General features: G+C 44.7%; 1 protein-coding gene across 2 annotated transcripts in view; it reads right to left on the bottom strand.

Annotated features, from left to right (window-relative positions):
- Positions 1 to 340: 340 nt before the first annotated feature.
- taok1b (TAO kinase 1b) overlaps positions 341 to 12,242 on the bottom strand; it is a 126,339-nt gene continuing 114,437 nt past the window's right edge. For both annotated transcript variants that reach the window (XM_084320750.1, XM_084320751.1), the window contains 4 exons: positions 10,210 to 10,449; positions 8,910 to 9,122; positions 7,058 to 7,240; positions 341 to 4,111 (listed from right to left, as the gene is read on the bottom strand). In XM_084320750.1, the coding sequence (XP_084176876.1) occupies positions 3,599 to 4,111; positions 7,058 to 7,240; positions 8,910 to 9,122; positions 10,210 to 10,449 (1,149 nt within the window). In that variant the 3' untranslated portion in view covers positions 341 to 3,598. The remainder of the gene's footprint in view (positions 4,112 to 7,057; positions 7,241 to 8,909; positions 9,123 to 10,209; positions 10,450 to 12,242) is intronic.

Below are 12,242 nucleotides of genomic sequence, written 5' to 3' on the forward strand. Positions count from 1 at the left end.
ACAGGTCTCTGGACTAGGGAGAATAAAACAGTAAGATCCACCAATGACAGGAGAGATAAAGGAATACTGATAAACAAGACTGTACAGAGACGTAACCCTGCCTCCCACCCAACGATCAGCCAATGACAGCGATCCCTCGTTAGGGTATGGCCAATCACAGTAGAAACATCATCATTATCATCATCTGGTCAACCACTTTGTGCAATCAAAGTACTCGGTCCTGCTCTGTCCTGAGAGAGCGAGGTCCAAGCTTAGACTCTGCCGAGAGCATCTCGCGAGACTTGGGAGTTATGGCAACGCAAGAAAAGGTTTACCCCCCCCCCCCCCCCCCCCCAAAAAAAACTGGTTCTCATCTGGCCCTCTAGATTAAAAAAAATTATTCAATGACCCATCCTTTGAACCATAGAAAGAAACCAGAAACGATGGAAAAACAAAACAATAATTTGGGAGTAACGGCATAATGGTTCAAGAGTAGAGTTGGACCATTTTAGTTTGAGGAGAGTGCCGAGGAAAACAACAGGCTTCAAGAAGTGTTGAGTGGAGGGAGAGAAAAAAACAAACGGAACGTCAGAATGCAACGTCTAGAACTGGAACAGAAGAGAGAGTACATCTTTCACACATCAAGATGACATAATCAAAAGTCCAACCCATTTTATTGGACCCAAGTTAGAGCCCATCAGCGACCCATTCCAGAACCACAGACGCTGCTTTCACCGTGTTGTTTGCAACGTTGAAACTAATTTTAGAAAAGGTCAGGGAGAGGAAAAATGAAAGAAACTAAAAAACATCTTAAATTGGAGTTGCATCCTGCATGCTGTATCTTTATTGAGGATAGTCTGGTAGTTCATGCAAATTCAGGAGTTAAAAAAGAGCAATTGATGTTGATGGTTCTTTGGCCTGGGAGAAGTGGGAAGAACAAAGCGAAACTGAAATGGATGGTGTGAGCAGTAACCACGCAAAATTAGCCAGTCACAGCTGATGCAAAATTAGCATATTTGAAACAGGCGCATATTTCAACCTATGATCAAAATCATCTTCATTTAGCCTAAAACAAAGTGCTGTGTTTTAAGATGAATTGGGGGGAAAAAAAGAACGATGACACACGTCACCGTCTTTTAAGATAATTAGCTCGACCACTATTGCAGTAAAATTGCTGCAAACTTGACGGTGAAGACAGCCTCTGTTGAGTACGTTTTTTTTAATATATATATACCATTGTTGAAAACCATGTCATTGTATCCTCGTTGCAAGTAGTTCATTTGTCTTTGATTTGTTTAGCAATCCATTCGATTTCCATGTTTTTAAATTCTAAATATACAATATTAACACATTTTACCATACATTCCACCTTTAAAAGCATATAATGTCTAATCTCTCGACATTTCGCCATAAAACCTCCACATTTATACCTTTGTTTCATTGCAGCCTTTTTTTTCAGTTTATTTTATACATCCTTTCACCTGGTTGAAGAGATATTTCTGAGAAAGATGAGAGGTTCAGGAGAACACCAGGTTTAGGAGGAGAGGAACTGGAGGAGGAGGGGTCCAGGGAGGTCGGTGGTGGTGGGAGGGAGGTTTTTGGAGCACGCCGATAGGCTGGGCCATCGGGGTGAGACGAGAGAGGCTGTCAGACTGGGGAAGGCTGCAGGGGCATGTCAGGGGAGACCAGAGCATCACCGCCCAGCAGAACATTCAGCAGTCATAAACCCAACAACCAATCAGCCGCCTACTGTACACTCCAGAAGCTACTCCTTTCTCAATGTTCATCTACTCTGTTACAATGTTAGTCTACTCTGTTACAAGCGTCTACTCCCTTCCAAAAATCTGCGTATACTTCTTTGCTCTTTAAAAATAAAAAAACAAGTATTTGCACCTTTACACTTTGTCTTTGTGCCAATCCTACTCCCTCAATTAAAGATCCCCTCTCTCTGTGTTGTTCTACCTCCATCAGCCTGTGTGAAGAGGGTACAGGGCTGAGGGCACTAAAAAGACAGGAGGATGAGAAACATGTGTGTGAATGTATGTATGTGTAATTCATATTTTGTGTGTCGACCTGTGCGAAAGTGCATGTCATTCTCGAGTCGCAAGACCCTTTTCTCTGGACTAACTACCACTCGACTCATGTCCTTGAGGTAAAACGGTAGGCGTGATCAAATTTGCAGAGAGAAAGTTTCCCCACTGCATAACTTTCAGTAATCAAGTCGCACCAGATTAGAACGGGAATTACTTCAGAGGAAGGTTACGACGGAGCGAGAAGAGGTTTAAGACTATTAACAGTGTTCAAGTGCTGCTGATGACCAACGCCTATTGGGAGGGCGTACGGACCAACGATGGCATGTTATTCCTCTGACGAGTCGTACATTGGCTATGGGCTAGTGTGAACGAAATGCAGGGGCCTGTGGAAAACCCAAGGCTTGGCCATACACAAGAGAATAATCGGCCCATGGGGACATTAACGTGTGTTGTCGGGCCTTATAAATAAATTTGATTTGACCAGAGCTGAAAAGGTTCTTAAAACTGCTAGTTTTTGTTGACGTTACTATTTCACCCAACAAACCCGGCAAAGCACTCACTCGATTGGCAGGACAATCATATTATCCTATTTTCCGTAAGAATATTTTAAATCTACGAATCTATGAAAATACCAGTTGGCATCAACGACCACGATAGCGAAATATCTCCCCTCTCTCTCTCTGTCCTCGCTTTTGGCCTCTTTGCAGACTCAAGACAGTATCCCAATACAACATACTGTAAAACACACCAGTGCTTCCCAAGATACACCCAAAGATTACGTTACTGTCGAGTCCTCACCATCTTAGCACATTCCGTTTCCCCTCCAAAGTGTCCGCCTCACCCTCAACTGCTCTGAAACCCTTCTCTGGCTTTCTGTGACAAATTGCTCCCTCGACATTAAATCTCCCGCTTCACAACTTCTCCTGCTCCCCGCCCCTCCAACATGAGCCTCTTGAAGCTGCCCGGTACAGTAACGCCAAGTTGGGTTTATTAAAATACAATTCTAAAATCTGAAGCTGCGAGTGTTCCCACACCTTGCCATGGGGATACGCCCAATGGGGCTCTGTTCTAAGTTCATTGGCACTGGGATAAGTCATCAGACTTATTAATAATAATAAAATAAAAAAAGAAACTTGTTGCATTTTAGCACGACCATTCCTCACAGTACTCCATATTGTAGCACCAGAATTCTATTAACGTATATGATGGCATGAAAAACGCATGGCAAACGAAGTTTGTGAGATGACAAAAAAACAACATAAAATAACAAAATAGACTACAGCAAAAGAAACAACACTAACACACTATGACATACTGCGTATTATGGCCCCTATCATTATGGATTAGCCTTAAGAGTCTTCTGGGTTTCCACAGTCCCGTTAGCAGTACATCAGAGAGAGAGAGTAGTGGTGATGGGAGAAGTGAGCAGAAACAGTTTCAGATGTACTGTAGAAAACACATTTTGTTTGTGTAGTGCATGTAGTGCGTGTACGGTGTTGGTGAAAAAGAAATACATGACAATTGCGTCCTTTGTAGGCGAGTGCGTGTTTGTCTGTTTCAGATGTCTGCGTGTGTGTGGGGGCGGTCTAGGTGTATGACAGGTGGGATCCGTTGGAGATCTGGGAGGTGATGCTGGCGCTCCTGCTCATGCCCTGTTCACTCCTCCCCCCCGATGACGTCCTCCTCATGGCCTGGGGGCTGTTTCTCACCCCTCCTGCACCTCCCCCACTCCCCCTCTGACTGCCCCCTCCAGGGTGGTGGAGGCTCCAGGGAGGCGGGCCCCCAGCCAACATGGGGTGACCCCAGGGCTGCTGAGAGCTGGAGCCTCCTTGGTGGTGGTGACTATGGTGGCTGCCCCCTCCTCCTCCTCCTCCTCCTCCTCCGGGCCAGTTGCCGCTCCCCTGAGCCCCCTGTCCTCCTCCCCCTCCTCCCCCCCAGCTCCCCTGGGAGTCGGGGGCCAGGTTGGTGAGGACCATATTGCTAAAGCCCAGCCGCATGGATTCGGAGTCGAATGCCTCAATCTCCCTGGCCTGGCGCTCCAGCAGTGAGCGGATACGCTCCAGACGCTCGTTCTGCAGGGAGAGCATCTCCTCCTCGATCTGGACGACGGAAAAAAAAGAAAAACATTTCTTTCAGTTCACACAAGGCAATTTAAATACGTTTTTTCCCTTTCTCCTTGTTTCACATAGTCCAACACATTTCATTTGATCAGAGCTACAGTAGCAGCACCGCTAGCTCTAAAGTGCGCTTTGGGGTTCAGCACGGTGCCCACCATCTCTGCCAGATTACTGGCCAAAAAGCAACAGGAGTGTAGTCATTTGGCTACAAGTGAAACACACACACAATTGAACTCTCTTCAGAGATTTGGTGCGAAGTAGAACACATGGATATATGGCAATACTTTGTGACTGCTGTCATGACCTGTGCTGTCGTTGATTGTAATGGTAACGGAGGCATTCCGACTGTAATCTGTAAGTCTCTCTGAAGTTTGCCTTCTATTCAGGACTGCCCTACACTCAGAGCACCATTGATTGATTGATTGAAAACTTTATTAACAGATTGCAGAATGGGTACAATACAGTACGGCTCAATACACACAATTGTTAAGGGGATGCAGACCAGAGAAAGACGTTTGTCTTGTTTACATCAGGGTCCCCCATTTTCAATTCATAATGACATTTATGACATACACAACATACACAGTTGGCTGCAATTGTAGCTTACCACCACCGGTATGACTGTGTATGAACGAATAATGGACTCTGTAAGCGCTCTGGAGTCTCTGGGGTGTCACGAAGAGCGCTATATAAATCCAATCCATTATTATTATTACTGTTAAACAGAGATTCTAACAGAAAATATATACATACGATGGGGAGGAAACTTTACATTAGGAAGGGGTGGGGGGGGGGGGGGGGGGGGGGGTTGGACATTTACGGTGGCCAGTTTCGAATTGCAGCCTCCCGTAGGTGCTCTTTTGAGAGCGGTTTTGAAGGTGGGTTGGGATTCAAATTTGTTTATGGCTGTGGGTAAGGCGTTCCACATTGTTCCACCAGATTGTGCCTACAACCTTTTGTGTGGGTTGGTTGGAGCGCAGGGTTAGAAATACACTTTTTTTCCAGGGCTTTTTTTGCCCCCCTTAATTGATTTTCGGGGGCACTGAATTTTTATGATGAAAATGTACATAAAAATTATAAAACATTGTCGACACTTACCATATGCCATTTTTGTGGCTGTGGCTGTCTTGGTGGCACAAATCGCTGTATTTTAATTTTTTTTACAGTCTTCGTCCCTATGTTTGAAAACGTAATGTTAATGTCTCCATATATAGGGCTCTACGCTAACCTTTTTCCCCAAGGAGCACATACAAATTTAGGAGCACACGAACAATTTTCACTGTGCTCCTAAATTTCTTTAAGTAACACAGAGTTTATTAACAAACTATTTATTACATGCATATTATACTGTGCGTGTGCATACTAAGGGCCAAACATCTGTGCAAATATACCACCAAAATCACACATTGGCCCATGCCTACTAGACGCAAAGGATATCAGTTGTCAAGCTGCTTATGCATGTTGTAGTGTTGTCATGATACCAACATCTTGACTTTGATCCAGATAGTAAAGGTAATGGAATATATTATTAGATGACAGAACATGAAAAATTATTTATACAATTATTATTATTTTTTTTGTTTAATAATCTTTTTCCGCCTTCTTTTTCCGTTTTTCTCCCCTCCCAATGTTAGTCGTTATGCCAACTTCCAATCCTGGTCGTTGCGCACTCTACCCCCTACCGTCGGTCTGGGAGGGCGGAGACTATCACATGTTTCCTCCGACACATGTGTACCCAGCCCACCGCTTCTTTTCACCTGGCAGCGCGGACTCTCACTGGGAGAGTGTAACGTGTGGAAGGTCACACTACCTCCCTCCAGATCCTTCACTCGCTGTGCAGGCTGCCCGACCGAACTGTAGGAGTCGCTGTTTACAACGACCCGGACCCACCCACCGGCTTCCTTCCCGCTGACTCTGCCAATTGAGCCAGTATGACGGCCGGCCAAGCCGGAGGCAACGCTGACAGCAGGATTCGATACCAGTGTCTCTTGCGTTGGTGACGAGCGCTTAGTCCGCTGCGCCACCCAGCCGCCTTATACAATTATTTAATTCATTATAATTGAAACGCTATTGAATAATAGTTAATGCAATTATTCTGTTACAGCTACTGAGCTATAATTTATACTATAGCTACTGTGAATCAATATCTTCCTTTTGGAGAGAGATGTAGAGAGGGAGAGAGAGCGAGACACACACACACACAGATATTCTCAGCCCCCACTTCCCTCACTATGCCTCTGTTCCCAGCAATGGCTTACTGTGTGCGTGTGTGTGTATGTGCGTGTGCAAACGGGAACGGGACACACATCTGTGCAATAGCACACAACCGTCACACCACCAAAGTCACTGGCTGTGCTAACTTCGCTAGCGTTATACAGTAACATTAGCTGCCTCGCCGGATTCCTCTTTCGCTCAAAATAAAAATTAATGGGCTTCATGGCTGGCTGAATTTATAGCGTTGTCTGAATGTATAACTTACTTATGCCGGTAACGTGACTTTCTTTTCCAGCGCGTACTGTGTTATCGTTTCATTTCTCTCATGAAACCAGTCGCGTCACCACAGAAAACTCTACTGTGATTGGAACGTTTATGCGACTTGTGGAATGTGGGACTTGTAGTTTCTGAACGATTAGCAGCGGAGCGAAAAAAGCACTACTGAGTTTGTAATCTTCACTCGCACACTATGCAAGTAAATTATTTTTCCGGTTCGCACACACATTTTAGGGGCAAATGCGAGTGAAATGCGAGCACTGTAGAGCATATATATATAATTATATATATAATTAGTAAACTGTCTGGGGCTTTTTTTGTCCCCATTAACTGATTTTCGAGGGCATTTGGTCCATTTTCGAGTGCATTTTGCCCCAAGCCCCCGTTAATTTCGAACCCTGTTGGAGTGTGTGACATTTCTCCCTTCAAAATACATACTTTCTGTTCCAGCAGAGCCCTCCGCAGGGAGACCCTCTGCTCCAGGTCCCTCCTCTCCTTGTCGTGTTGGGCGTCCGTCTGCATCTTGATCTTGCTCTGGTAGGCGTTCAGGAGCTCCAGCTCCTGCTGCAGCTGCATCCTCAGTACCTGACATTCTGCCTCTTGGGCCTCGTCCAGCCGTAGCTGAGGGCAGAGGCACCGTGGGGGAGAGAGAAAACAAGGACACACTAATTCACAAGATTGAATGACCTGTTGCTGGTATATGAGGTGCTTTGTGCTTTGAATCTACCGTAATTTTCGGACTATAAGCCGCAGCTTTTTCCCCCATTTTTCGACCCTGCGGCTTATATAACGGTGCGGCTAATCTATGGATTTTTACAGCTAACTGGGCGCGCTCCCTCAGCTCTGTGACCGTCAGATCAGACTCCTAAATCTGCTGCAGCAGTGCACGCCTTGCCCCTCCTCCTCCCCCTCACAGACCCACGTCAACAAACCATTACGGCAAGAGTCTAATGTATGAGCAGCTCAGAGCTCCTCTTTCAACATAACTGAAGCATTAAACAAAATGACCCAGTCAACGAACTATTCACTTTAGTTTATTAATGCATGAGGCGTTGTCTAATGTTATCTAGCTACTGATAGCTCCTGATATCATCAGTTTGGCATTAGATTTCGCAGGTGCTGGCTAACTGGCTATCGTTCTGTGAGCTAGCGTTAGTAACTAGCTGGCGCTGGCTAACTAATGTAGCTATCGTTCTGTGAGCTGGCGTTAGTACCTAGCTGGCGCTGGCTAACTAACGTGGCTATCGTTCTGTGAGCTGGCGTTAGTACCTGGCTGGCGCTGGCTAACTAACGTGGCTATCGTTCTGTGAGCTGGCGTTAGTACCTGGCTGGCGCTGACTAACTAACGTAGCTATCGTTCTGTGAGCTGGCGTTAGTACCTGGCTGGCGCTGGCTAACTGGCTATCGTTCTGTGAGCTGGCGTTAGTACCCGGCTGGCGCTGGCTAACTAACGTGGCTATCGTTCTGTAAGCTAACGTTAGTGCCTAGCTGGCGCTGGCTAACTAACGTGGCTATCATTCTGTGAGCTAACGTTAGTGCCTAGCTGGCGCTGGCTAACTAACGTGGCTATCGTTCTGTGAGCTAACGTTAGTACCTAGCTGGCGCTGGCTAACTAACGTGGCTATCGTTCTGTGAGCTGGCGTTAGTACCTAGCTGGCGCTGGCTAACTAACGTGGCTATCGTTCTGTGAGCTGGCGTTAGTACCTAGCTGGCGCTGGCTAACTAACGTGGCTATCGTTCTGTGAGCTAACGTTTGTACCTAGCTACCGTTACTGTTTAAACAAAAATGTTAATAAATGGGAGCTTCCTCAAACAGCCATCTCTTTCCCGACAATCGCCTCTGTGCACGAACCCTTACATATGGTAATTAAACATTAAAACACCTGCGGCTTATATATGTACACATCATTCAATTTTGCTGCTGCGGCTTATATTCAGGTGCGCCTTATAGTCCGAAAATTACTGTATATAAAAAAAATAGGGAGGATGAAACAGACATGACAAGACAAAGGAGATTCACCCACCCACCTACCTACCTATCCACCCACCTACCTACCTACCTATCCACCTACCTACCCTCCGATTAAAATCACTTTAGATTAAGCTAATTTAGGATGTGGATTTTCTTTTCAAATATAATTGTTGGAAAAAACATTTAGCATGAAAAAGGCATACTATCTAGTCATACTATCTAAACTAAAAGTAAATGAGAATGGTATCGCCGATGGTAATATCATGGTAGTGACTCCCCCCCCCCCCCCCCCCCCCAAAAGATGGGACAGGAACTCACAGCCTGTGTGGACAGCATGTCATTGATGGAGTGGTCGTACTGTTCGGCCAGAATGGCCAGCTTCCTGGTCTGCTCCTCCTTGAGCCTCTTCAGCACGGCCTTGTGGTCGACCTTGGCCATGGACTCCAGCAGGTGGTTCCTCAAGGCCTTGTACTGCCGCGTCTGGGTCTTACACGTGTCCTGGAACTGCTTCTTGATCTGCATTTCTTTGGACTGGGTTGAAAGGATGAAGAAAATTAAGACCTTGAGCGATAGGAGCAGTGCTATAAATGGTAAATGGACAGCATTTATTTAATGCTTTTATCCAAAGCGTTTAACAACCTACGTCTCACATTCACCCATTAATCATGTTTATTTACATAAACAAATACATTCTGCTGTGTCAGTCACTATTAATAATGTTCATTTCAATAAACCGATACATTTGTAAACTTTATACAACCTGTGGACTGTGTGTTTATTGGCGAGATTGCTACAGTAGTTTCATAAGTTATATCTGCAGTTGATCTTGTTTTTCAAACAGTTTGAGCATGTTTTATTTAGAATATAAACACAAAATGTTATGCCCTGACGATAAGGATAAGTGCTCAATGAAGAAACCCACTCACATTGCCAAGAGAAAGTGCCTATAAATACTTAACTATGGAATTACACACTGCAAATGTGTGTAAATCTTTTTTATTATTAAACTAAGTTCATTTTCAATATAAGTCTAGTAATGTATGAATTAGTAAATAAAATATAGTATGTTCTGATGAGTAAATAGGGGTGGGATTAAATAAGTTTATGCTTCTTCCCACTGCTTTTCAAATATGTAAAAATATAATTTATTATTTGAACAGCTTAAGGCTATATATGTACTTGATGTTTGTTTGTTATGTTTCATATTTGAAATAAACTTCAATCAAATCAAACTTGTGGAAATTGACAGCGAAGGCAGGCTTTGATCGAGAAGAAAGGTAAAACGAATTCAGTCGTCGTCATACGATGTCCTCAAATCAATGAATAATCACGATTCATAATTGTGATTTCAATATCAATCCAAATAATAATAATAATAATTCATTACATTTATATAGCGCTTCTAGACACTCAAAGCTCCCCACCTTCACCACCACTGGTAGCACCCAACCTTGGGCTATGCAAGCTCAATGGCTGCTATACACTGGCACCAGGCACACATAACGCTACACAATGGCTGAACGGCTCAGGAGACGGGGATTGATATCAGCCAATTAAGGAGAAAAATAATTGATTATATAATAATGGAGCAGCCCTAGAGTGTGTGCACATCATGTACCCTGAGGCTCTTGGGCTGCTGCCGGACCTCCATAACGTGCTTGCGGCGCAGCTCCCTCTCCCTCCTCTTGTTGTACTCCAGCTGGTTGGTGAGCTCCGTCTGGTGCTGCGTCCTGAAGAGCTCTGCACGCGCCTTCTGGAGGCACCCCAGGTGCCGGAACTCCAGCTCCTGCATCGACTCGTGCTGCCTGAGCAGCATGGCGTGCTCCAGGTCCTTCTGGGTCTGACGCTTGTTCAGCTCCTAACACACAGGACCAAGAGAGAGAGAGCGAGAGCGAGAGAGAGAGAGAGAGAGAGAGAGAGAGAGAGAGAGAGAGAGAGAGAGAGAGAGAGAGAGAGAGAGAGAGAGAGAGAGAGAGAGATATGATGTGTTTTATTGGCTCAGATACGGATTTTGATATGTGGGAGCTTACATTTCCAATACAACAAAACGTTATTGCTATAAATATAAGACAATTATTTCTGTCTCGGACAAAGAAATAGCTGCTTATAAACAATGGTCCTCACTCTCGAACGGACATAGGTAAAAGTTACCAAGGAATGGTGAATTCATTGTAGGATTTCCGAATTCGAATTCGAAAAGGTAAGTCAGACAGACCGGTGTGTGCCCTGTTTTCAACAGCTTTCTCTGGGACAAGTCATTGGGGATTGCCGATACTACAGAACCTCAGCACACGAGCACACATACATGACATCTCATTTAGTAATGTCAATACTGATGTCAGTATTGACATTACTAAATGAGATGTCATGCTAATATGTCATGTTCTTTTTTTTTTTTTTTTTTTTTTTATATCTTTTTCCCCCTCCATTTTTCCTCCAATTTTCTCCCATCCCAATGTTAGTCGTATGCCAATTCCCAATCCCCTTCCTGGTCGCTGCGCACTTACCCCCCACAGTCAGATCATCTGGGAGAGTGGAGGCTATAACTTGCTTCCTCCGACACACGTCCAGCCAATCAACCGCTTCTTTTCACCTGGCAGCGCGGATCCTCCCTGAGAGGGCGTAGCGTGTGGAAGGATCACACTATCCCACTCAGGTCCTATCCGCGCTTAGCAGGCGCCCCGACCGAACTGTAGGAGTCGCTGTTTATAACGACCCGGACCCACCCCGCCAGCTTCTCCCACCCTCTAATACAGCCAATTGTATTAGTGTGAACGGCCAGCCAAGCTGGTGACAACCCCGGAGCTGTGAGCTGGATTCGAACAGGCGAATCCAGCCCACAGCTCCGGGGTTGGTGACGAACGCAATCTCCGCTACGCCACCTAACCGCCTAATATGTCATGTTCTAAATTAGGACTTACTACTATAATACCTAATAAAACAAGTAATTAGAATAATAGAAGCCTACTTTGCTAGAACGATTAATTTTGCACATATACAGTACATGTGTGTGCTTGTGCGCTGAGGCTGCCTCACTAAGCCATTTCTCCACGCATGAATTTATCCACAGTTGGATGGTGTATTGTACTTGTGCTGTATAATAACAATACATTTGAATCTAATCTCATTTTGAGATCAGTCGCAAATTGCTTCCACACTACCTGTTAAATGGATCAGCATGGTGCAGATGCCGAACCTCTGCTGTTTTGCATATGGCCCTCTACGTTTTGCACATGCCTCATTGACCTTATAAGGAGCTGACGGGGCGTATCTGTATGCAAATTTTCTGAACGAGAATGCGCATTCCAGTTTAATAATGAGTGACGTATTTAATTCATGGGAACCCAGCTGCGAAGATTTTGGCCAGATACAGGGACCGTTTCACACGTTCAGGAATCCGGAGGAGGATTTTTGTAAATCTGTTGGTATGAAGTTTTGACCAAGATATTTACAAAGGTACTTACGAACACGTTCGAGAATGAGGACCAATATGTATATGTTCCTTTTGCTGATAACAATATATCATTTATATTGGGTGATAATACTGTCTGATCCATATGTCTGGTAATACTTATGCAGTCTCTCAACAACAGTATGTTCTCAGTAGCAGTTGGCTGAGTTATTGACATTAGCTGTATAGCCTACAGTTAC

Source organism: Notolepis coatsorum (assembly GCF_963971535.1).
Source record: "Notolepis coatsorum genome assembly, chromosome: 8".
Lineage (NCBI taxonomy): Eukaryota > Metazoa > Chordata > Actinopteri > Aulopiformes > Paralepididae > Notolepis > Notolepis coatsorum.